The 24,391-nt window shown below is 36.6% G+C and overlaps 1 protein-coding gene across 1 annotated transcript; it reads right to left on the bottom strand.

Moving 5' to 3' along the window:
* Positions 1-1,197: 1,197 nt before the first annotated feature.
* LOC145897450 (uncharacterized) lies at positions 1,198-10,027 on the bottom strand. The gene is made up of 8 exons (XM_082985754.1): positions 9,889-10,027; positions 7,999-8,325; positions 7,675-7,839; positions 5,546-5,716; positions 5,318-5,485; positions 5,071-5,250; positions 2,893-2,949; positions 1,198-2,570 (listed from the first exon to the last, which is right to left on the bottom strand). Exons 1-8 carry the CDS (start codon positions 9,953-9,955, stop codon positions 2,500-2,502), a joined length of 1,206 nt encoding a protein of 401 aa, XP_082841880.1. The 5' UTR covers positions 9,956-10,027; the 3' UTR covers positions 1,198-2,499.
* Positions 10,028-24,391: the final 14,364 nt, after the last annotated feature.

A 24,391-nucleotide genomic window follows, 5' to 3' on the forward strand; every position in this document is an offset into this window, starting at 1 on the left:
ACTGCGCAGGAAATCAAGCAAACAAAGCAGAAATATACAAACAAATTGCTTTGCATCTGAGGATATATATTATTTGTACAAAAACTAAATGGCATCACGTTCAAATATAACTTGCTAAGGATACAAAACAACAAGTTTGATCACTGATTTATGCATGTTTTTGACAGTAATACAAAAGTGTAGTTGCTTATTGCAACAGTAATACACCAACAAATACCGAAATTTATAACATACATTTCAATCACAAAATAACCAACCAGCAAAACTTGCACAAACAGTTCTTCAGTATTTACATCATGGAAAAACAGCTTTTGTACAAAAAACAGCAGAAAACCAATTTTTCAAAAAACCAACACTGCATACTGTGACATTTTTGTATAGATTCTATTGGTTTTGATTTGTGAAAGCAACTACATGAGAAAACCTATACAAAGCATTTTTATAAAAAGAAATCTACATTTAAATCAAAGGCATGCAAACATAAAAGTGTTTTTGCATGAAAATTAAATGTGATTACAAACAATAGCAAGGTAAAGCATGGTTAGTGGTGTGCCATTCCAGAAGGTGAAAAAACTGAAAAATACAGGGAGAAATTTAGTAATTAATCTATTAGGTTTTGCTAACTCTAGTTTAAAAGAGAGTGCATTCTTTAATTTAATCATGTTCCTTAATAACGAGATATTATTGCGAATTCTTCGGGTTGGATGACGCTTGTTGATGTTAACAGGCAATAAGGCGGATATAATCATCACATGTTGCCCCGATCATATTTCAAAATGTTTCCTATATTACACAACGTGGGATACCAAACGTACGGGCAACATGAAAAACGATATTCTCGCTGTTGTAATTGCTTTTCGCCATGTTGATGATGCGCACACGTAGGGGTATGGTTAAGCACAAGCTTTTCATTGCATGGAAATATACTAACATTGAGTCCTGCATCTTCATAACAATGAACTGTAAACAAATTTGTTTATTGCACAGCATTATTCTATAGCCTAAACATCCTAACACAACGTTTGTCAAGACCCACAAGTTTATTAATCTAGTTTTATTTTCATATCACCACAAAAATCATCCAAAGCACAAACATGTTTCAAACAAAGTCAAGTTTGTATATTCCATAAAACTGGAGTCTAATACAGTGAGCCAGAACATAAAAAATACATAAATAAAATGTATAACCAACTCCATAAACAAATTGTAAGTACAATAATCGGGAACATAAACATCAGTGATATTTTTTTGAGTAAATATTTGTGCTGTTAAATAAGTGCACATAACCCTGGACTTGATATAATATCAGCTGTGTATGGCAGCATTTTAAAAATTCTTTTTGTCAACAAATACTATATTTGTACAGTAATGGCAGTTGTACTTTTGTAATTAAAATAAACTTTTGTTTGAGGTTACAAAGGGGATGGAAAGGCTGAGTACAGTTAAAGGAAGTACACATGGCATATCTCACTACCCATTGCTTGTTCAGTAGTAATTTATCAATATTATTAGACAGTCAAGTATTATAAGTCTGTCATACAGTTTTCATGTTTAAAATTACACACATTGTACATAACACAGCATTTTTCAAGTCAATTTTTCAGACTTATTGCATACTGTGGTCAACTTGTGTAGATACTATAGGAGTTTGTGTGTAAGGAACCTCATTTACAAATGTTCACGGGAGAAGATATTGATAAGAAATTTTCATGGGAATTCACATTTAAATTAAAGGCAACCATATGTCACAAGAAAAAAAACAAAGATTAACTAAATTTGGAATTTTTGAATTACATGTCATGCTTGGATGGGAATTTCAAGTGATAAAGTTCAGAACAGAATCCATAGTAAATGTGCTCACAGTTTTTTCATATATATCGACACATAACAACCCAACGAAGTAGAATTTTTGCATACATTGTAATTATATTCTGTAGTATATACACAGGGCAAAACCAGTCAGCACAAACACAAGTTTTTCATTGCATGGCAGGTACTGAGCAGGAAATCAAGCAAACAAAGCAGAAATATACAAATAAATTGTTTTGCATCTGAGGATATATATTATTTGTACAAAAACTAAATGGCATCATGTTCAAATGTAACTTGCCAAGGATACAAAAAAACAAATTTGATCACTGATTTATCCATGTTTTTGACAGTAATACAAAAGTGCAGTTGCTTATTGCAACAGTAATAACCCAACAAATACCGAAATTTATAACATACATTTAAATCACAGAATAACCAACCAGCAAAACTTGCACAAACAGTTCTTCAGTATTTACATCATGGAAAAACAGCTTTTGTACAAAATACAGCAGAAAACCAATTTTTCAAAAAACCAACACTGCATACTGTGACATTTTTGTATAGATTCTATTGGTTTTGATTTGTAAAAGCAACTACATTGAGAAAACCTATACAAAACATTTTTATAAAAAGAAATCTACATTTAAACCAAAGGCATGCAAACATAAAAGTGTTTTTGCATGAAAATTAAATGTGATTGCAAACAACAGCAATTAAAAGCATGACTAGTGGTGTGCCATTCCAGAAGGTGAAAAAAACTGAAAAATACAGGGAGAAATTTAGTAATGGATCTATTAGGTTTTGCTAAGTCTAGTTTAAAAGAGAGTGCATTTATTTTACCTCTCATAGTCCCTGTCTCAGGAACAGTAGTATTGTCTACATATACCAATATTTATTAACTCAAATGAAGATTATATCTCTTAAAACTAGTGATAAATTTATTTCTACAATCGTTAAAGTTCATTTTTTGAACAGGTGTACAACCTCAAATATCAAAGTTGGATGTAGCTGTTTTGATTCATATTCATTGCAATTAAACCATACACTGGGTTTGTACGTTACCAATATACATGTATTTACCTGTTGTTCCACCATTAGTTGTTGTTGTTGTTGCTGTTGCTATTGGAGTGGTTGTAACTAAAATAAAATATTAAAACTCAATAATCTTGCAACATCATCATTTAACGCTTGTGCAATCTAATTATGCAGATTGACATCCACACCATGCAATATTAATGCTATGCACACAAAGACAGACAATATGATTAAGTTTACCAACAGGAAAACTCCTGGACATATTGAAAACCAATTTTTGAACAACTTAATTTATTACAATGTGTATCACTGATGTTTCTTTTAGTTTAAAAACAAAAACAAATAAAAACTGACTCAGTAAATCATAAAAACCTTTCAAAATTGTTCTTATCTAAACTTGAAAAACATGACCTTTACATGAAAAGTTTGATCTGACAGATTACCAAAAACTTTACAACTCTACATTATAAAATTTCCTGAATATCATCCATGGGAACAATAAGACAATTTTGATGTTGTGTTGTAATGGTCAGAAACAGCAAAAAGACTAAATACATCTGCAAACATGGTTTGAGCTTATGAGCCTGAAGCTAAAAGTTTCAGATAAAAGTTTTACAGACATGTTTAGTTGTGACTTATAACCAATTGCCGATTTAAAATCACCACAAAAAGAAGTGTGCCTTTCACCTTATATATTACTGCAAATCACACAAACATCAATATCAATTTGATGGAAACAAATTTTCACGAAACGACTCACAGATGAAACTTCATTTAGGTCTCATTGCTATGATAGAATAAGCACAGTTGCAATACTAAACAATAAATGTGCTAAACTGTACATAACATTAACTATCACCTTCTGCTGCCATCCTAAGTACAGGTTGTCTTGTACTAGCATCAATACTACTACTGCCTGCAGTACTCCTAGCTGTCATAGCCCTGGTAGCTGCAACATAAATCTATCTATAAATGTTTTAAACATTTTTGACAAGTTGTTTACTTTTGACAACAATTTATGTCAAACAACAAGGTGCAAAGAAATAACCACTGGGACCATGTCAACCTATTTAAAAAATTTAAATCAGTTGATTCAATTTCTGAGGTGGTATCTAAATGGGTGGTGTCAGAAGGAACAACAGAGTTTACTGTTGATTTTGTTGAAGTTTCAACAATTTTTTTACATTTAAAAACACTTGTCACGGTAAAAACTGTGAAAAAAATGAAAAATAAGCAACTGATTAATAACTTTGACAAGTCATTTTTTTTTTACCAACCACCCACAATCAGAAAGAAATGTGTAAATACCCCAAAAGAGTATGCCAAATACTTTAAGCAAACACAAGGTAAAAATCCAAATTAATGACGAGCCAGTACAGAAAAGATTTGTTGCATAATTTATTGTAAGAAATAGCAAACATTTGGGGATTTTAAACAGCTCGTTTTTTCTATGCATATGAGTAAGAAAGACATCGCAAGATTACTAAGGGGAGTACAAAAACCTTGTAAGCAGCAAGAATTGAAACCTTTGTTGTTTAAATTTATCTCTCCAACTTGAATAAAAAGCATGATGTTCACTACCATTGCCGCCAAGCTGGATCAAAGCCATGTTTTTTTCCACTCAACTCACAACCCTTGGACAACCATGAGTAAACCTCTACTGACTGAGTTAGTGAGTACAAGTAGGGCCTATTCAAATCTCATTAGAAACGGGATTATTAATATCCAGCTCTGGCCTGTCAGGAAAAAGTTACTTCCATCCAATTAAGCATGCTGTTATACAAAAAGGCTACATCAGTTAGTCAACACTCAGTGCAAAATTAAAATTATTACTTAAATATAACTGCATTTCTATGTTTACAACCATGTATCCATGAATTAAAGTTTGCCTCAATTTATCCTACTTTTTCTTCAACACATACAGATAGCATATAACTATACAAACTATTTGACAAATTATTGATGGTAAACTTGGAGATCATGCATTGTTACAGAAGCACAGGTTTTAAAAGTAGATTTATTTTATTCATGCAAATTATGCCACACCAACACAAAGCAAAAAGGGTGAACATTCGAGCATCATTGCAAAAATAAATTAAATAGAATAAGCACAATTAACTTTCAAGAAAAAAGTTGTCATTTTCAGCAAAGATGTTTATAGCAAGAAGTGTTGTAACACCAAACCTAGGGTTTTATACAAACAGTTGTAGAAATTTGTTTTACCTCCACAATTTAGTAAGGTATTTACAGTTTGAGTGTGTGTACAAGTTGCAGTTGCACTTTTGACTTCATCGTTACAACAATAGACGGTACCAGGAGATTCCTCAATAATATCTACTGTGGTGTTAACGTTTGAACAGAAGGTTTCACTTTCATTTCCAGATGCAGCAATTGAACACATAGCTAAACAAAGATGATTAAGCAAGGTGTGTGATGTGTATTGCACGTATTACACATAATACATCCATACCTAAGCACTTAACTACACTCCACTGTCCAGGGCCTTTGCAGGTTGCACTTGGATTTCCAGTATATCCAGCATTACATGTGAGGCTAACTACCTCGTCAATTAAAGAAATTCCACTCAAACTATTACCATATGATACATCAGAGTCAATTGTACTTTGATTACATGAAGCTGTAACATGCATAAACATCTTAAAATATTTTACACTTCTCACGCAAAAGATCCTCTTACCAATACAATTATTAGATACATTCCATGTGTTAACTTCAATACAATTTGCTGTTGCAGTTCCAGCATAGTTATTCGAGCAAGTCAATTTAATTGTGTCCATATAGTTATGCAATCCAACTTGTGGTATCAAATATGATTCATTTTGGGGCACAAATCTGCTATTGCACTGGACTAAAGTTCAATAAAATTGTACATTTTAGAACATTAAAATATTTCATAAGCTAGCATCTCCCAAGATAAAATTGATCGTTTGATTCCGATTTAACTAAAATCTATTTAACTACATGTAACCACTTCAAGAACATAAAATGCAAAACAACACCTGACTTGCATCTCAGTATGCCTAAAAATCAGATTTACAAACCAATATTATTTTACGTGAATATACATAAATTTACTGCACTTTCAACATGTATTGAAACAAAACCATCACAATAAACATTGGTTAATTCAGAAAAAAAATCAGAAGTGTTTAAATTCATAAGCGTATCCAGGATTTTGGGGAGGGGTCAAATTCTTCCTAGAATTTCTGCTGTAAATTAAGGGTAATTGTGATCAAACACTGGGAAATACATACGCCCATGTTAGCATGAATCGTCATATAAATGGTGGCTTGCACAATTGCGTACCACTATGGAACACTCGATTCGAGTTTTTGTGGTAGTGCTTGCGCCATAGTTTTATTAGTACTACTTTGAATGTATTTAGGTGTTGAATATATTTGTAACCCAAAAAATATCAAATGTGGGCTTTCAAGAACACATACAAATAAAAACTATTTTGCATGTGGTGGCCTTATATTCCTCCTTGCACTTTTGTGAGAACTGACAGTGTTTTGAATATGCATAATATTGGTAACGTTTTTATGAATTAAACTAATTTACTTACACTAAATTATTTTGTAACAATGCTTCCTGTTTGGAAACAATAGCTATGCAAGCACATTGCGGTTTTTAGGTCAACACTAAAGAAAGTTTCTTGTTTTTCCTGGATTTTGACAAAAAAATACAGTGGTGTTAACTCTGACCACCCTAGATACGCCTATGTTTAGATCCACTATGTTCCACGTACTGGCCGCATGCACCCCAATACTGATTATAGGAATTACGCATTAGGTGTGGAAAAGGGTCATCTTCAAAAAGTTCAGTGGGCTTGTCACGCAAAAAATTATAAAAGCTAAATTGGTCACTATGGGAAGTGTAATTGTATCATTATATTTACAAAACAATTGGCAATGTGTGTCACAGCAGCAGTTTGCACACACAGTCTTTGTCTGTGAATATTTTTTCTAGAAATTAATATGACTTCAGATTAAAACATAACAATGCAGGTACATTGCATAGAAGCAAGCTTATACATGCTGACTTAGACAAAGCACATTTTGGTTAAACAGCGCTGGTGCAGACAAAGGGAAATTGATATATTTTTTTTCTTAAAATTAAAGATCACTGTAACATGCTTCTAACCACACTGGGTGACTAAAAAGTGGGTGGATACATTACAACTGTCTGTTGGTATCATACATGCATTACTAATGATATGTGGAGTAACTACCTAAAAGAGTAAAAAATCTGCACAGTTTATGATCATCTCAAATTGTACCGGTGATGAATGCAGTGATGTTCGAAACATTTGATTAGAATGTATATAAGCTTTTGTTTTTATGTTCAAGAAAAGTTTTTACAAATAGATCACCGGCTTCTTGCACAAATTAATGATAAAACAAACACCTTGGTTACCAATTACCATGACCCTTGTACATTGGCAGCTACCAAATAAATATAGGCTGATACTTTCCCTTGGTCAAAAAGGGATCAGGTACCAGAGGTGGGGGATAGTTCTGCTTCTTTTCATTTAGTTTTTGCTGCCTTACTCTCTGTAGTTTGTTTGTATATGCACCCAACTAAGTAACTTGTTGTAGCAAGTTATAAAAAAAGGTTACTTTACTCTACCATATAGAGAGACAGCAATAGTCAAGGCTAAAATACCTGTGAAAAGGGCCGAAGTGTTTTTTAATGTCTGTTTGCCACAGTTACTGGTTAACTATTATCCAGTGCAAAACTATGTGGTTAGTGTGATTTGGGGTAAACGCAAATTGGGCTTGGAAAGAATGATACAAAAGTACATACCTAATGAACAAACTGGTTCGGTGACATTCCAGGTTGCATCGGGTCCACAAACAGAATGTTGACTTGGCCATGTGTAGTTTGCCATACATGTAAAAGTATGATGGCTGTTGTAATCCTGATTAGCAGGGACATCTTGAACCACTCCAGTACCCAAGTTTTGACAGTCTAAAATAATTTATACTGTTACAATGATTTCCATTATTTTGCAATGATAAAAACTTAATACAAAACAATGGAAAATTGTTTACAAACTTTCTATTTTTTTATTTTACATCTATATTTGATTAGTATTTAATTTGTAATAACACAAATTTATTTGCTTACATTTAGCAGTTAGAAATATTCTATCAGTGTGAGGAGGGCTGCAATCAAAAGTTATTGTAATGTTGCTTTGAGATGTGGATAAAGCGGGCACAGGAAATGTTGAAATAATTGTTGCTGGGGATGTTGAAGTATCCTCAGTGCAAGTAGCATCAGGAATGGACAAACAAGATGGATTGACAAAAAAGACTACTTTTGAACCGGAGTCTTTTATCCAACCACACGAAATAAACTGGTTTTTGGGAAATGACACCGAAAATGTTGGAGAATAGTTGACAGATATGTTCCCATTGTTTACCAATCCACCCGATTCTTGTATAGTCTGGGCATCTAGAAAATAACGTTATCACAAAATACATCTTACTATTAATACAAATGGACAAATCTGATTAGCTAAAGTCTTTATAATGTGTTTTTATGGGTAGGTATAGGCGATTCTGATTTTCTGTGATGTTGATGTCTTGAAACTCATTATACTGTTATCATGCAACTAAACTAACTTTTGTTAACCAGTGTTGCACAGTTATAAAATGATTATGTTGAACATGTAATTGGGCTTTTAAAGTTGCTTTTTGGGACAAATCAATTAGTTTGACAGGGTTTGAAGTTGTACAAATTGGCATAATTCTTAGGGTTTGGGAAGAACCAGGTTAGAAACTAGTTCAAAGTGAATGATGTTAAAACACAAGAATCGGTGTGGAGTTCTGCTGACTGTTGGGTGTTGTGGTAATTTTCTCATCAGGAGGTTGTTTGTAAGTCACTACATATATTTGCCATTAAAGTTAAATTTTTGCAGAAGACCCTTTGTAAAAGGTAAAAATAAATTACAAAACAAAATTTTCTCAAATAATGATAGCACTACAAACTTTGCAGTCATTCTAATCACATGTGTTTTACCTTTTGTTACATGTAGATTCTGAATTTTACAAAAGCAAATCATTGCAATTAAACACTGGCTAAGTGTTTAATAAGCTGTATTTGCAGTAAAAGTAATGCGAATATTATAGTTTTGTGTCATCTAGGTAATAAGTTAGCTTCATTCACCTAGACCAGGACTCCTTTTTCTAAATGTGTTATATGTGAGCAGTAACAATCAGGGTCCAGAATACCATTTAAGATGACAATTTTGACTGCAATGTATATACCTCTTTCACAGGGGATTTGAGGGCAATAATTGGTAATTTCTGGATAAAAAAATAAGATCTAAATAAAACTTTTGATTGCTGCATACAAAATAAAATTGGATGTATGGACATGAGTGGAGTAAAAAATACAGCCTAAATCTGGTGACACCTAATCTAGATCGGTATTCCCAAAGTTTTTTTGCCATAGTAAATGTGTACATCAACACATTACAAAAAATAAGCAAAATATGCAATAAGACCCAAATTTGTGTGTTTACAACATGTTTTAGTCTCAATCTTTTTATCCTGGCAGAGCTGTTTATGTGGTCATAATAAAAAAGATACAAAAGAATGAGTACTACTTTACATGCATAATGGGTTGACAATGCTGACAACATCATACTTCCAGGCCTTTTGGTAAAGGCAACTTATACTTTTACAACTACTATTACAAGAAACATCATTTATACATTTCGAAATAGACCCTGACCCTTAAATAAGCTTTTATTGACACTGGGTTTGAAAAAAAAGTACTTGGCATGATATTTTATCAGTCAAAAAAGCTGTATTATATCTATTAGCAAAACATCCAAGTGGATTACCAACAAGCAGTAACCTTTTTAAAGCATGTGCTGCCGAACAATTTTTAAATTTATAGATTGAAAAAACTTTAAACCCCCCAAAATAATTTTGTGATATAAAACTAACCTACTAACAATCTCCCTTAAAATAGTACAATATTTTAAATTTGCTTAATACCATCACTTACCTATCACTGTTACAAAATTGGTGAATGTAAAAAGAAATCCTGCTGCAAGTAGTGTTGTTGTATCCATTGAGAGGATTGGCCTCTATTGTACTTTTAGCACCACACCTAATATCGCAGCTATCCCTAGCACTACAAACCTGAAACATCACATGAATGTTACATGACACGGGTTCGGGGTCCAGTGTGTAACATACGTCACAGAAACCAGTGCTTGAATTGCGTAATGTTTTGCGCGCAGCTTTGCACATGTACTGCATAATCCGGGTCTAGTGTACTATTGTACGTACCTATCTTCTAAAAATCGGGGAACCCCCAAATTACGTCACAATGAAGGTATGCAACGATGAAGTTTCTCGCCCCTACACACATACGCGGTTCTCCTGCAGGCACCTGAAGGTCGGCAAAAGGCACAACAGCAACGAAGAAATACATTTTTACGCTTCATTGATTACATAATGAAACAAACCTGTGAGAAACTTCAAATTGGGTACGATCAACCACAAGGGTGCGTAAACCAACATATGAAAAAATGAAAGTCGGGGTTAACGCGCTTTAGCGCCGTTGGCGGTAAACAAGTCCCAAAGTATACATCCATACGTATCAATAAAGGAGACGTCACACAAACTTTAAATTTGGTACAGACAACCACAAGGGTGACTACACCAACATACTAAAAAGTTAACTCGATACCACTTTATTAACCCTTTGTTTCTTGACGACAAATATTTGTTTGTGACGTAACAATTACATTTAAAGTCGATTTTAATCCGTTCTCGAATATTATAAACAAGAGTCCCTCCTTGACAATCGAGCCCATTCTCAACACAATCCAACAAGTATTTCTCTCAAAAATCATCAAAACTTTAACCGACGTTAACACGCTTTGGCGACGTTGGCGGTAATAAGGTTCCATAGTGTACAATTGTACGTAACAATAAAAAAGACGTTGTATAAACTTGAAATTAGGTACAAACACCCAGAAGGGATCCTACACCAACATACTAAAAAATTAACCCGACACCACTTTATTAACCTTCTCTAAATCAACGATAAACTTTCATTTGTGACGTAACAATTACATTTTAGGTCTATTTTATTCGGTTGTTGTATATTATGAAGAAGAGCTCCTCCTTGACAATCGAGCCCATTCTAAAGAAAAACCAACCAGTATTTTTCTCAAAAATCATCTAAACGTCAACCGAAGTCGACGCGCTTTGGCGCCGTTGGCGGCAAAAAGATCCCATAGTGTACAATTATACGTAACCATGAAGGAGACATCGTACAAACTTGAAATTTGGTACAAACAATCACAAGGGTATCTACACCAATACAGTAAAATCTTAACCCGATACCACTTTATTAACCCTCTCTTAATCGACGACAAACTAGTGTTTATGACGTAACAAACATATTTTAGGTATATTTTAATCGGTTGTCGAATATGTAAAAGAAGAGCCCCTTCTTGACAATCGAGCCCATTCTCAACACAATCCAACAAGTATTTCTTTCAAAAATCATCAAAACGTCAACCGACGTTAACACGCTTTAGCGACGTAGGCGGTATTAAGGTCCCATAGTGTACAATTGTACGTAACAATGAAAAAGACGTTGTATAAACTTGAAAGTAAGCACAAACTACCAGAAGGGTTCCTACACCAACATACTAAAAAATTAACCCGATACCATTTTATTAACTCTCTCTAAATCAACGATAAACTTTCATTTGTGACGTAACAATTACATTTTAGGTCTATTTTATTCGGTTGTTGTATATCATAAAGAAGAGCTCCTCCTTGACAATCGAGCTCATTTTCAACGGAATCCAACCAGTATTTCTCTCAAAAATCATCTAAACGTCAACCGAAGTCGACGCGCTTTGGCGCCGTTGGCGGCAAAAAGATCCCATAGTGTACAATTGTACGTAACCATGAAGGAGACATCGTACAAACTTGAAATTTGGTACAGACAACCACAAGGGTGTCTACACCAATATAGTAAAATCTTAACTCGATACCACTTTATTAACCCTCTCTTAATCGACGACAAACTAGTGTTTATGACGTAACAAACATATTTTACGTCTATCTTAATCGGTTGTCGAATATGTAAAAGAAGAGCCCCTTCTTGACAATCGAGCCCATTCTCAACGGAATCCAACCAGTATTTGTTTCAAAAATCATTAAATCGTCAACCGACGTTAACACGCTTCAGCGACGTTTACGGTAATAAGGTTCCATAGTGTACAATTCTACGTACCCATGAAGGAGACATTGCACAAACTTGAAATTTGGTACAGACAACCAGAAGGGTTTCTACACCAACATACTAAAAAATAAACCGGATACCACCTAATTAACCCTCTCTTAATCGACGACAAACTATTGTTTATGACGTAACAATTACATTTTAAGTCTATTTTAATCGATTGTCAAATATTTGGAAAACGAGCCCCTCCTTGACAATGAAGCCCATTCTCAACAAAAACCAACAAGTATTTCTCTCAAAAATCATCTAAACGTCAACCGAAGTCGACGCGCATTAGCGCCGTTGGCGGTATTAAGATCCCATAGTGTACAATTGTACGTAACCATGAAGGAGACATCGTACAAACTTGAAATTTGGTACAAACAACCACAAGGGTGTCTATACTAACATACTAAAAAATTAACCCGACACCGTTTTATTAACCCTCTCTAAATCAACAATAAACTTTCATTTGTGACGTAACAATTACATTTTAGGTCTATTTTATTCGGTTGTCGAATATGTAAAAGAAAAGCCCCTTCTTGACAATCGAGCCCATTCTAAAGAAAAACCAACCAGTATTTCTCTCAAAAATCATCTAAACGTCAACCGAAGTCGACGCGCTTTGGCGCCGTTGGCGGCAAAAAGATCCCATAGTGTACAATTGTACGTAACCATGAAGGAGACATCGTACAAACTTGAAATTTAGTACAGACAACCACAAGGGTGCCTACACCAATATATTAAAATCTTAACTCGATACCACTTTATTAACCCTCTCTTAATCGACGACAAACTAGTGTTTATGACGTAACAAACATATTTTACGTCTATCTTAATCGGTTGTCGAATATGTAAAAGAAGAGCCCCTTCTTGACAATCGAGCCCATTCTCAACGGAATCCAACCAGTATTTGTTTCAAAAATCATTAAATCGTCAACCGACGTTAACACGATAGTGTGGAATTGTACGTAACCATGAAGGAACAACCACAAGGTTGTCTACACCAACATAGTAAAATCTTAACCCGATACCACTTTGTTTGTGATGTAACAATTGCATGTACTCCTCTTCTGGCATAAAATAACGTACTGTATTTCTTCGGCGTTTCGTCTGCCATGCGGCGAGACTTCATCAGGTATAATGCAAAAAGTGAACTGCACTAAAACACACAGGGACACAAAAGAAAAAAGGACACGTTGACACCGCTTGTCAAATCACGTGCTAGAGGCAAAAACGCCGAACATTGCAGGAGACACAACAGTTACAACAAATTATTATAAACTGCCGGAAAGAAAGCACATTGTTCTTTGTCGTTGACGCACCCACTATTTTTGTGGATGTGAAGCAACTCAAGAAACAGCCGCTTGGAGTGGTCCAACTCCTTCTCCAGAACTTGGGCTTTATCGAAGACAACTTCGTGTCGCAATGTCACCGCACGCTTGGACAACGCAGTCTTGCTGGCATCTTTCGATGCGACATCAACAATTACAGTTTACAACTGTTTTGATCGACTCTTAATTATTATCAAGAAGAACTCCTCTTTGACAATCGAACCTATTTCCGCACTGTAATATTTTTATGTTATTTGAGATTTTCCAACTGCACCCTTGAGGTAATCTCCATGCAGTCGTTAGGGTTTTTTGCAGCAGGACCCTTCGCCATTAGCCATATTTTACCTGCACGAGAGTTAGGTTTTTTGCAGCAGGCCCCTTCGCAATTAGCCCTATTCTACCTGCGCACATGCGTCTTCCGCAACGGGAACGCCAGTCTATCTGAAAAATTACATTCGTATAAACTGTTAAAATGTACCACATTAATAACACTTACATTTACACTTGATATTTTGGATTAGTGCTGATGGCCAGCACCAAATCATGGAAATAGTGCGACTTCGGTCGCCTCTGACGCCACATGAATTCGTCCAGGTACGTCGGAATATAGTCCCGATGGACACCATTTTTTTGGCGTAACTGGCGTTTAGCCGCCGACCACAGGCTTTCTATGGTGTTAGTGTGGACGCCTTGAGACGTAACATACTGCACAGAGTGATTCACTGTTCTGTGAGTATATCCGATGTCTACAAATGCAAAAACACACGTTTAAAAAAACTACATCTACTGGTCACTTAAGTGAAGTTACTTCCTAAATTGTTATAGGCCCGCCACTCGTCGGACCAAATTTCTGTGCCGGGCAAAATGTGTCGGCGTATAACTGCCTCCATGGTTACTTGGTCCCTCGAAGGAACCAATTCCATAAAACAGTCCCTGTCAAAATAGTTCTGTGCAAAATGCAATTAACACGCTTTTAAAAAAGTACTTGGTTTCCACATCAATGCCACCGAACACCCACTGCTGCGGAATCGGGCGAGCCTGGGCGTTCGAGCAAGGCTTTCTCTTAGCAACCAAGGACTCGTCGATGCTGACGACATGTCCTGGGCCTCCAATGATGCATGGATTCCGCAGAAGGTCCTCTGTGCATATCTGCATGATGCCAGTGTAAACCTTGTAAATAAGTATTAAACAACCTATTTAAATGGTAAAACCATCACCTCTCGGAGAAATCCACACCAATCAACAGAAATTTTGTTGGAGATTTCTGCCTCTTTCTCGATCGCCTCCTGACTCCGTCCCTCAGCCCAATAGTACAGAATTGTAAGCAGTTGAACCATGGACAGGTTGCTTCCTTCGAAGAACGATCCTGTCCGAACGGAGACTCGTTTTCGACATTCCTGCAAGCATGAAGGCAACTCATAGGAAGCGTATGTTAACGCAACTTCTTCTGGGCATTTCCTAAATTTGGAGAAGACAACGGGAAATGCAAATCAACCCTAACCCTTACTTGGTCCGGGCATCTCCATATTATCCCATCTTTGCTTGCCCGTAGGCGTTGTTCCATCATCAGCGTACCACAGACACAAGAGTGACTGTTGGCCAACAGCCTGTACTGCCGCGCAAATTTAATCGCATCCTCCACATAAAGCAAAGCTCCGCAGAGCGATAGTTGCCGAGCATTTATGCCTACCAACGAATTCATGTTGAATTTGCAATAAAAACCACATGGCAGATTGCTCGCTATTTCATTGAAAGAATTAGAAAAAGTGTAGGGGATATTGCGAAACAAAGGCCATTATCAACGTCCTTATAATGAAGTTGGTATTACCAAATAAGGTAATAGTTTCAACTTATGGTTTGGCCAAATAAGGTAAGGTAAAAAGCCATGCTGTGGCATTTTCATAACGCAGTAAATACTGATATGTATAAGTTTACAGGCAGTTTACCAAAAACTGGCTTGATACACCCAGGAATCCGTTGCAATGAACAATGTTTAAATATTATTTGCTGTATCTGCCTTCAAATGACTTGAAATTTTCAACAAGTTAACTACAATGCAGATGGAGATGACCTGTGAAAACAGTTTTTGTTTAAGTCTTGTCGTTTTTCAAATATTGAAACACACAGTTACCATCGTAGCGCATTTTGCGCGCGGAAGGCGCGTTGGTCGTGCCCTCTGCAAAAAGTTGATGCACGGCTGTCATTTGCTGTATCTGCCTTCAAATGACTTGAAATTTTCAACAAGTTAACTACAATGCAGACGGAGATGACCTGTCAAAACAGTTTTTGTTTAAGTCTTGTCGTTTTTCAAATATTGAAACACACAGTTACCATCGTAGCGCATTTTGCGCGCGGAAGGCGCGTTGGTCGTGCCCTCTGCAAAAAGATGATGCACGGCTGTCATTTGCTGTATCTGCCTTCAAATGACTTGAAATTTTCAACAAGTTAACTACAATGCAGACGGAGATGACCTGTGAAAACAGTTTTTGTTTAAGTCTTGTCGTTTTTCAAATATAGAAACACACAGTTACCATCGTAGCGCATTTTGCGCGCGGAAGGCGCGTTGGTCGTGCCCTCTGCAAAAAGATGATGCACGGCTGTCATTTGCTGTATCTGCCTTCAAATGACTTGAAATTTTCAACAAGTTAACTACAATGCAGACGGAGATGACCTGTGAAAACAGTTTTTGTTTAAGTCTTGTCGTTTTTCAAATATAGAAACACACAGTTACCATCGTAGCGCATTTTGCGCGCGGAAGGCGCGTTGGTCGTGCCCTCTGCAAAAAGATGATGCACGGCTGTCATTTGCTGTATCTGCCTTCAAATGACTTGAAATTTTCAACAAGTTAACTACAATGCAGACGGAGATGACCTGTGAAAACAGTTTTTGTTTAAGTCTTGTCGTTTTTCAAATATAGAAACACACAGTTACCATCGTAGCGCATTTTGCGCGCGGAAGGCGCGTTGGTCGTGCCCTCTGCAAAAAGATGATGCACGGCTGTCATTTGCTGTATCTGCCTTCAAATGACTTGAAATTTTCAACAAGTTAACTACAATGCAGACGGAGATGACCTGTGAAAACAGTTTTTATTTAAGTCTTGTCGTTTTTCAAATATTGAAACACACATCGTAGCGCATTTTGCGCGCGGAATGCGCGTTGGTCGTGCCCTATGTAAAAAGTTGATGCACGGCTGTCATTTGCTGTATCTGCCTTCAAATGACTTGAATTCAGGTCCTTCGAGGGACCAAGTAACCTTGGAGGCAGTTATACGCCGACACATTTTTCCCGGCACAAAAATTTGGTCCGACGAGTGGCGGGCCTATAACAATTTAGGAAGTAACTTCACTTAAGTGACCAGTAGATGTAGTTTTTTTAAACGTGTGTTTTTGCATTTGTAGACATCGGATATACTCACAGAACAGTGAATCACTCTGTGCAGTATGTTACGTCTCAAGGCGTCCACACTAACACCATAGAAAGCCTGTGGTCGGCGGCTAAACGCCAGTTACGCCAAAAAAATGGTGTCCATCGGGACTATATTCCGACGTACCTGGACGAATTCATGTGGCGTCAGAGGCGACCGAAGTCGCACTATTTCCATGATTTGGTGCTGGCCATCAGCACTAATCCAAAATATCAAGTGTAAATGTAAGTGTTATTAATGTGGTACATTTTAACAGTTTATACGAATGTAATTTTTCAGATAGACTGGCGTTCCCGTTGCGGAAGACGCATGTGCGCAGGTAGAATAGGGCTAATTGCGAAGGGGCCTGCTGCAAAAAACCTAACTCTCGTGCAGGTAAAATATGGCTAATGGCGAAGGGTCCTGCTGCAAAAAACCCTAACGACTGCATGGAGATTACCTCAAGGGTGCAGTTGGAAAATCTCAAATAACATAAAAATATTACAGTGCGGAAATAGGTTCGATTGTCAAAGAGGAGTTCTTCTTGATAATAATTAAGAGTCGATCAAAACAGTTGTAAACTGTAATTGTTGATGTCGCATCGAAAGATGCCAGCAAGACTGCGTTGTCCAAGCGTGCGGTGACATTGCGACACGAAGTTGTCTTCGATAAAGCCCAAGTTCTGGAGAAGGAGTTGGACCACTCCAAGCGGCTGTTTCTTGAGTTGCTTCACATCCACAAAAATAGTGGGTGCGTCAACGACAAAGAACAATGTGCTTTCTTTCCGGCAGTTTATAATAATTTGTTGTAACTGTTGTGTCTCCTGCAATGTTCGGCGTTTTTGCCTCTAGCACGTGATTTGACAAGCGGTGTCAACGTGTCCTTTTTTCTTTTGTGTCCCTGTGTGTTTTAGTGCAGTTCACTTTTTGCATTATACCTGATGAAGTCTCGCCGCATGGCAGACGAAACGCCGAAGAAATACAGTACGTTATTTTATGCCAGAAGAGGAGTACATGCAATTGTTACATCACAAACAAAGTGGTATCGGGTTAAGATTTTACTATGTTGGTGTAGACAACCTTGTGGTTGTTCCTTCATGGTTACGTACAATTCCACACTATCGTGTTAACGTCGGTTGACGATTTAATGATTTTTGAAACAAATACTGGTTGGATTCCGTTGAGAATGGGCTCGATTGTCAAGAAGGGGCTCTTCTTTTACATATTCGACAACCGATTAAGATAGACGTAAAATATGTTTGTTACGTCATAAACACTAGTTTGTCGTCGATTAAGAGAGGGTTAATAAAGTGGTATCGAGTTAAGATTTTAATATATTGGTGTAGGCACCCTTGTGGTTGTCTGTACTAAATTTCAAGTTTGTACGATGTCTCCTTCATGGTTACGTACAATTGTACACTATGGGATCTTTTTGCCGCCAACGGCGCCAAAGCGCGTCGACTTCGGTTGACGTTTAGATGATTTTTGAGAGAAATACTGGTTGGTTTTTCTTTAGAATGGGCTCGATTGTCAAGAAGGGGCTTTTCTTTTACATATTCGACAACCGAATAAAATAGACCTAAAATGTAATTGTTACGTCACAAATGAAAGTTTATTGTTGATTTAGAGAGGGTTAATAAAACGGTGTCGGGTTAATTTTTTAGTATGTTAGTATAGACACCCTTGTGGTTGTTTGTACCAAATTTCAAGTTTGTACGATGTCTCCTTCATGGTTACGTACAATTGTACACTATGGGATCTTAATACCGCCAACGGCGCTAATGCGCGTCGACTTCGGTTGACGTTTAGATGATTTTTGAGAGAAATACTTGTTGGTTTTTGTTGAGAATGGGCTTCATTGTCAAGGAGGGGCTCGTTTTCCAAATATTTGACAATCGATTAAAATAGACTTAAAATGTAATTGTTACGTCATAAACAATAGTTTGTCGTCGATTAAGAGAGGGTTAATTAGGTGGTATCCGGTTTATTTTTTAGTATGTTGGTGTAGAAACCCTTCTGGTTGTCTGTACCAAATTTCAAGTTTGTGCAATGTCTCCTTCATGGGTACGTAGAATTGTACACTATGGAACCTTATTACCGTAAACGTCGCTGAAGCGTGTTAACGTCGGTTGACGATTTAATGATTTTTGAAACAAATACTGGTTGGATTCCGTTGAGAATGGGCTCGATTGTCAAGAAGGGGCTCTTCTTTTACATATTCGACAACCGATTAAGATAGACGTAAAATATGTTTGTTACGTCATAAACACTAGTTTGTCGTCGATTAAGAGAGGGTTAATAAAGTGGTATCGAGTTAAGATTTTACTATATTGGTGTAGACACCCTTGTGGTTGTCTGTACCAAATTTCAAGTTTGTACGATGTCTCCTTCATGGTTACGTACAATTGTACACTATGGGATCTTTTTGCCGCCAACGGCGCCAAAGCGCGTCGACTTCGGTTGACGTTTAGATGATTTTTGAGAGAAATACTGGTTGGATTCCGTTGAAAATGAGCTCGATTGTCAAGGAGGAGCTCTTCTTTATGATATACAACAACCGAATAAAATAGACCTAAAATGTAATTGTTACGTCACAAATGAAAGTTTATCGTTGATTTAGAGAGAGTTAATAAAATGGTATCGGGTTAATTTTTTAGTATGTTGGTGTAGGAACCCTTCTGGTAGTTTGTGCTTACTTTCAAGTTTATACAACGTCTTTTTCATTGTTACGTACAATTGTACACTATGGGACCTTAATACCGCCTACGTCGCTAAAGCGTGTTAACGTCGGTTGACGTTTTGATGATTTTTGAAAGAAATACTTGTTGGATTGTGTTGAGAATGGGCTCGATTGTCAAGAAGGGGCTCTTCTTTTACATATTCGACAACCGATTAAAATATACCTAAAATATGTTTGTTACGTCATAAACACTAGTTTGTCGTCGATTAAGAGAGGGTTAATAAAGTGGTATCGGGTTAAGATTTTACTGTATTGGTGTAGATACCCTTGTGATTGTTTGTACCAAATTTCAAGTTTGTACGATGTCTCCTTCATGGTTACGTATAATTGTACACTATGGGATCTTTTTGCCGCCAACGGCGCCAAAGCGCGTCGACTTCGGTTGACGTTTAGATGATTTTTGAGAAAAATACTGGTTGGTTTTTCTTTAGAATGGGCTCGATTGTCAAGGAGGAGCTCTTCTTCATAATATACAACAACCGAATAAAATAGACCTAAAATGTAATTGTTACGTCACAAATGAAAGTTTATCGTTGATTTAGAGAAGGTTAATAAAGTGGTGTCGGGTTAATTTTTTAGTATGTTGGTGTAGGATCCCTTCTGGGTGTTTGTACCTAATTTCAAGTTTATACAACGTCTTTTTTATTGTTACGTACAATTGTACACTATGGAACCTTATTACCGCCAACGTCGCCAAAGCGTGTTAACGTCGGTTAAAGTTTTGATGATTTTTGAAAGAAATACTTGTTGGATTGTGTTGAGAATGGGCTCGATTGTCAAGGAGGGACTCTTGTTTATAATATTCGAGAACGGATTAAAATCGACTTTAAATGTAATTGTTACGTCACAAACAAATATTTGTCGTCAAGAAACAAAGGGTTAATAAAGTGGTATCGAGTTAACTTTTTAGTATGTTGGTGTAGTCACCCTTGTGGTTGTCTGTACCAAATTTAAAGTTTGTGTGACGTCTCCTTTATTGATACGTATGGATGTATACTTTGGGACTTGTTTACCGCCAACGGCGCTAAAGCGCGTTAACCCCGACTTTCATTTTTTCATATGTTGGTTTACGCACCCTTGTGGTTGATCGTACCCAATTTGAAGTTTCTCACAGGTTTGTTTCATTATGTAATCAATGAAGCGTAAAAATGTATTTCTTCGTTGCTGTTGTGCCTTTTGCCGACCTTCAGGTGCCTGCAGGAGAACCGCGTATGTGTGTAGGGGCGAGAAACTTCATCGTTGCATATCTTCGGTTAGTGACGTCGCAGTGACGTAATTTTTGGTGTGACGTCATAACTTGACCCCACCTTCATTGTGACGTAATTTGGGGGTTCCCCGATTTTTAGAAGATAGGTACGTACAATAGTACACTAGACCCCATAATCCCATAATGTGACCCAAATGATTTAGCCATCGAACATTCTCGAGTAAAGTGATTCATTCAACATCCTGTTTACCACATAAAATGTTCTCCTATGCTTATGTCACATCACACCTATGTTCTTGTATTATATTACTTCGAGCGCCTCATGATATCACGTGACATTATTGACCAATCAGCTCTCAGTATGGAGAGCTTTAAAGCCCAGTGTGTACCTGTAAATTCATTCTATTTTGATTCTATTTGATTCCATTCGATTCTACTTGTTTCATCGTATTACTGCTATTATTACTGAGACTCTACAAGCTATTTGCCGGCTTGGGATTTATTCCCACAGCCTGATAATAAACTGTTTATTCGGATACAACGGTTTGCTGGTGAGGTTCAAACCTTACAAGTGCGAATTCGAATGTACCTATGTTCAAGACACCGGGGAAACCCCAAATTACGTCACAATGAAGGTGGAGGCAAGTTATGACGTCACGCTAAAAACACGTCACTAGCCGAAGATACGCACCGTCGAAGATTCTCGCCTACACGCACATACGCGGTTAACCCTGGCGGTTGCCTTATTGGTATCGGACTATTGTCATTCTAGCAAAATAAAAAAAAAAATTCAAATTAGTTCCGCATGACTTCCCACAACTTTCAAATAATATTTTGAGTCTTTATTTTTAGTTTAAAAGGAAATCATTTAATTTTATACTTCACAGCGTATCCGTTCACACAAAATGATGGTAATTGTATGGGCGTTCTAAACACTTTCCGGGACTAATATTTTTCTAAAAATCGCTCTAGAGTACAGCATTAGCTAAACGCTCATATGGAAATAAAATGGTAGACAAGCGCCGTTTTTTAACGAAATGGATGTTTTCGTCAACAATTGCAACCAGAATAAGGTATACAAGGAAATTCTTTTAACGTTTTAAACACTTTCTGGTACTAATATTTTTCTAAAAATTGCAGTGTAGGTATAGTACAGCAAAGTTGAACGCTCATAACAAAAAAAATGGTAGACAAGCGAAGTTTTCCAGCAAAATTACTTTTAATGTAACAAAACAAACTTTGGTTCAGATGACACAGAGACTGTTTCATCATAAGCGCATTAAACGCAAGCTTCCATTGGCATGGGCTTAAAAAGAACTAGTGCTGTTGTCAATACAGTTATATTTTAAATACTTTCCGGGACTAATATTTTTCAAAAAATCGCTGTATGGGTAAAGAACAGTATCAGCTGAACGCTTATATCAAAAAACAAATGGTAGACAAGCGAATTGCACAAACGTTTTGAACACTTTCGCACTATTTTTTTTTTCAAAATCACTTTTTTGGTATTTACTGCATTGATGTGCGCCTTTAAGTTCCGCAAAAGATATTATAATTTACGAAATTTACCTGTGTGATTATACGCTGTAACAAAAAACATGAAAACACAATAGATAAGCTTTACAGTCCGTCTGCTGTTAGTTATGATTAGGACTTTTCGACGCAGTGAAAACGCACACAACAGCCAAGTTGCTGCCAGGCGCGCTAGTTACCGTCTATTCCAGACTTTTTCCTCGCTTAAGCGGATATTTTCGTTGTAGGTGCTAGGTACTTTACACGCTTACAAAAGCCTTTCATCGAAATAAAGTCCAGCACAGCTGCTTTGTTGACAGCATTTGGTTCGATGCTGGAGGCTATATATTACCAATGTTATGATAGTCATTATTAATATTCGGTCCGTAAACATATTCCCCCCACGAAATCGCACACAAGTAGGTATCGCTGTAAGGGGATTTGAAAGGGCTTTCCAAAGGTGGTAGAATTATCTTTCCAGTCGACCTATGAAAAAAGTTATAGCTGATTTATGACAATGCATACTAATATGCGTCACAAAATTCGTTCGAAATTAATTATTTTTTATAAATTTTGTGTCAATCTATGCATCTTGCCAAACAATTATCGATGTCCCACTAGTAACGGCAGTAACGGCTTCATGTGCGTTTGAAGTTTTTTGACTGGATAAAAGTTTTGTCGACTTGCGTCTCTTTGGACACCAAAGTTAGTTGCTGAAACATTGCCTAAGCAACCGACTAAAGCTGTGTATGCCCCCCTGTAGGTCACAAGATCTTCCAGGAGGCTCAACAAATCCCTGCTGAGTACTGTTCCATCCAATAATTTTGTTTTGAACTTTATACAATAGTACTAGGTCCCTATAAAACTCACAAGACCCAGCAACAGTTATTGGTACACAAGAGGAGAAACTGACAGGTGCATTGTTGCAGATGACCTTAAAAGCAGAATTTCGTTGATTTAATTGCCATATAGGTCTGGAAAGCTATGCTAAGGACGAAAATGCCTGTAAAGTAACTGAAACAACAGGACAACGACTAAAGCTTTCAAAGGTTTACTGATGTCTACGTTAAGTTTTAAACAAGGCGTCGGCAACTAATGGCGTTTGAGTATATATCACACAGCAAACACAAAGACTGGTGATAAAGCAGAAAAAAATACGATAAAAGCTCTCGGACACGCTGTGAAGTATATATTTATGTTATATGAAGAAATAGTTGATTTGATATGGCATTTAAAATTTCCTCTTCGACCAGATAGACGTTTTGGCCATCTGTTTGCCGAAAAAAACTAAATTACTCCAAAACAAAATTAACGACTCGAAACATTATTTGAAATTTGTGGCAAATCATGCAGAACGATCATACTAATTTTTTTTTTTTTTTTCGCCAGAATGACATTAGAGGCACCAAGCAAGCGACGAAAGGCACAACAGTAACGAACAAATATATGCTTAAGCTTCTTTGATTATTCAATATAATCAGCCCATTACAAGCTTGAAATTACGTACGATCGATACAAGGGTGTCCAAAAGCAATTTAAAAAAAATGTAAGCTAAGTATAGCGCGTTTTAGCGACATTGGCGGTAAATATGTCACAAAGTGTGCAACTGTACGTGTCGTACAAACTTCAAATATTGCACAGACAACCACATGTGTGTTTACACCAGCATAATGAACATAGGCGTAATAATAACCATATTTAAATCGACGACAAAACTGTGTTTGTGACGTAACAATTACATTTTACGTCAATTTTAATAAGTTTTCACATGTTTTAAAGAAAAGTCACTCCTTAACAATCGTACTTATTCACAACAAAAAGTATTTCTAAAGTGTACAATATTACGTACCCATGAAGAAGACGTCACAAAAACATGAAATTTGGTACAAATCACAAGAAGGGACATATAACAAACATACTAAAACACAAGTCGCTACCTCTTTATTTACCTTCTTTGAAACAACGATAAACTTTTGTTTGTGACGTAACAACGTTAATGATAGACGGATTCAATCAAAATTGTAACCAACTTATAATACCGTCCCTTCTGTGCAATTGTACCGA

Source organism: Ascidia mentula, chromosome 4 (genome assembly GCF_947561715.1).
Source record: "Ascidia mentula chromosome 4, kaAscMent1.1, whole genome shotgun sequence".
Lineage (NCBI taxonomy): Eukaryota > Metazoa > Chordata > Ascidiacea > Phlebobranchia > Ascidiidae > Ascidia > Ascidia mentula.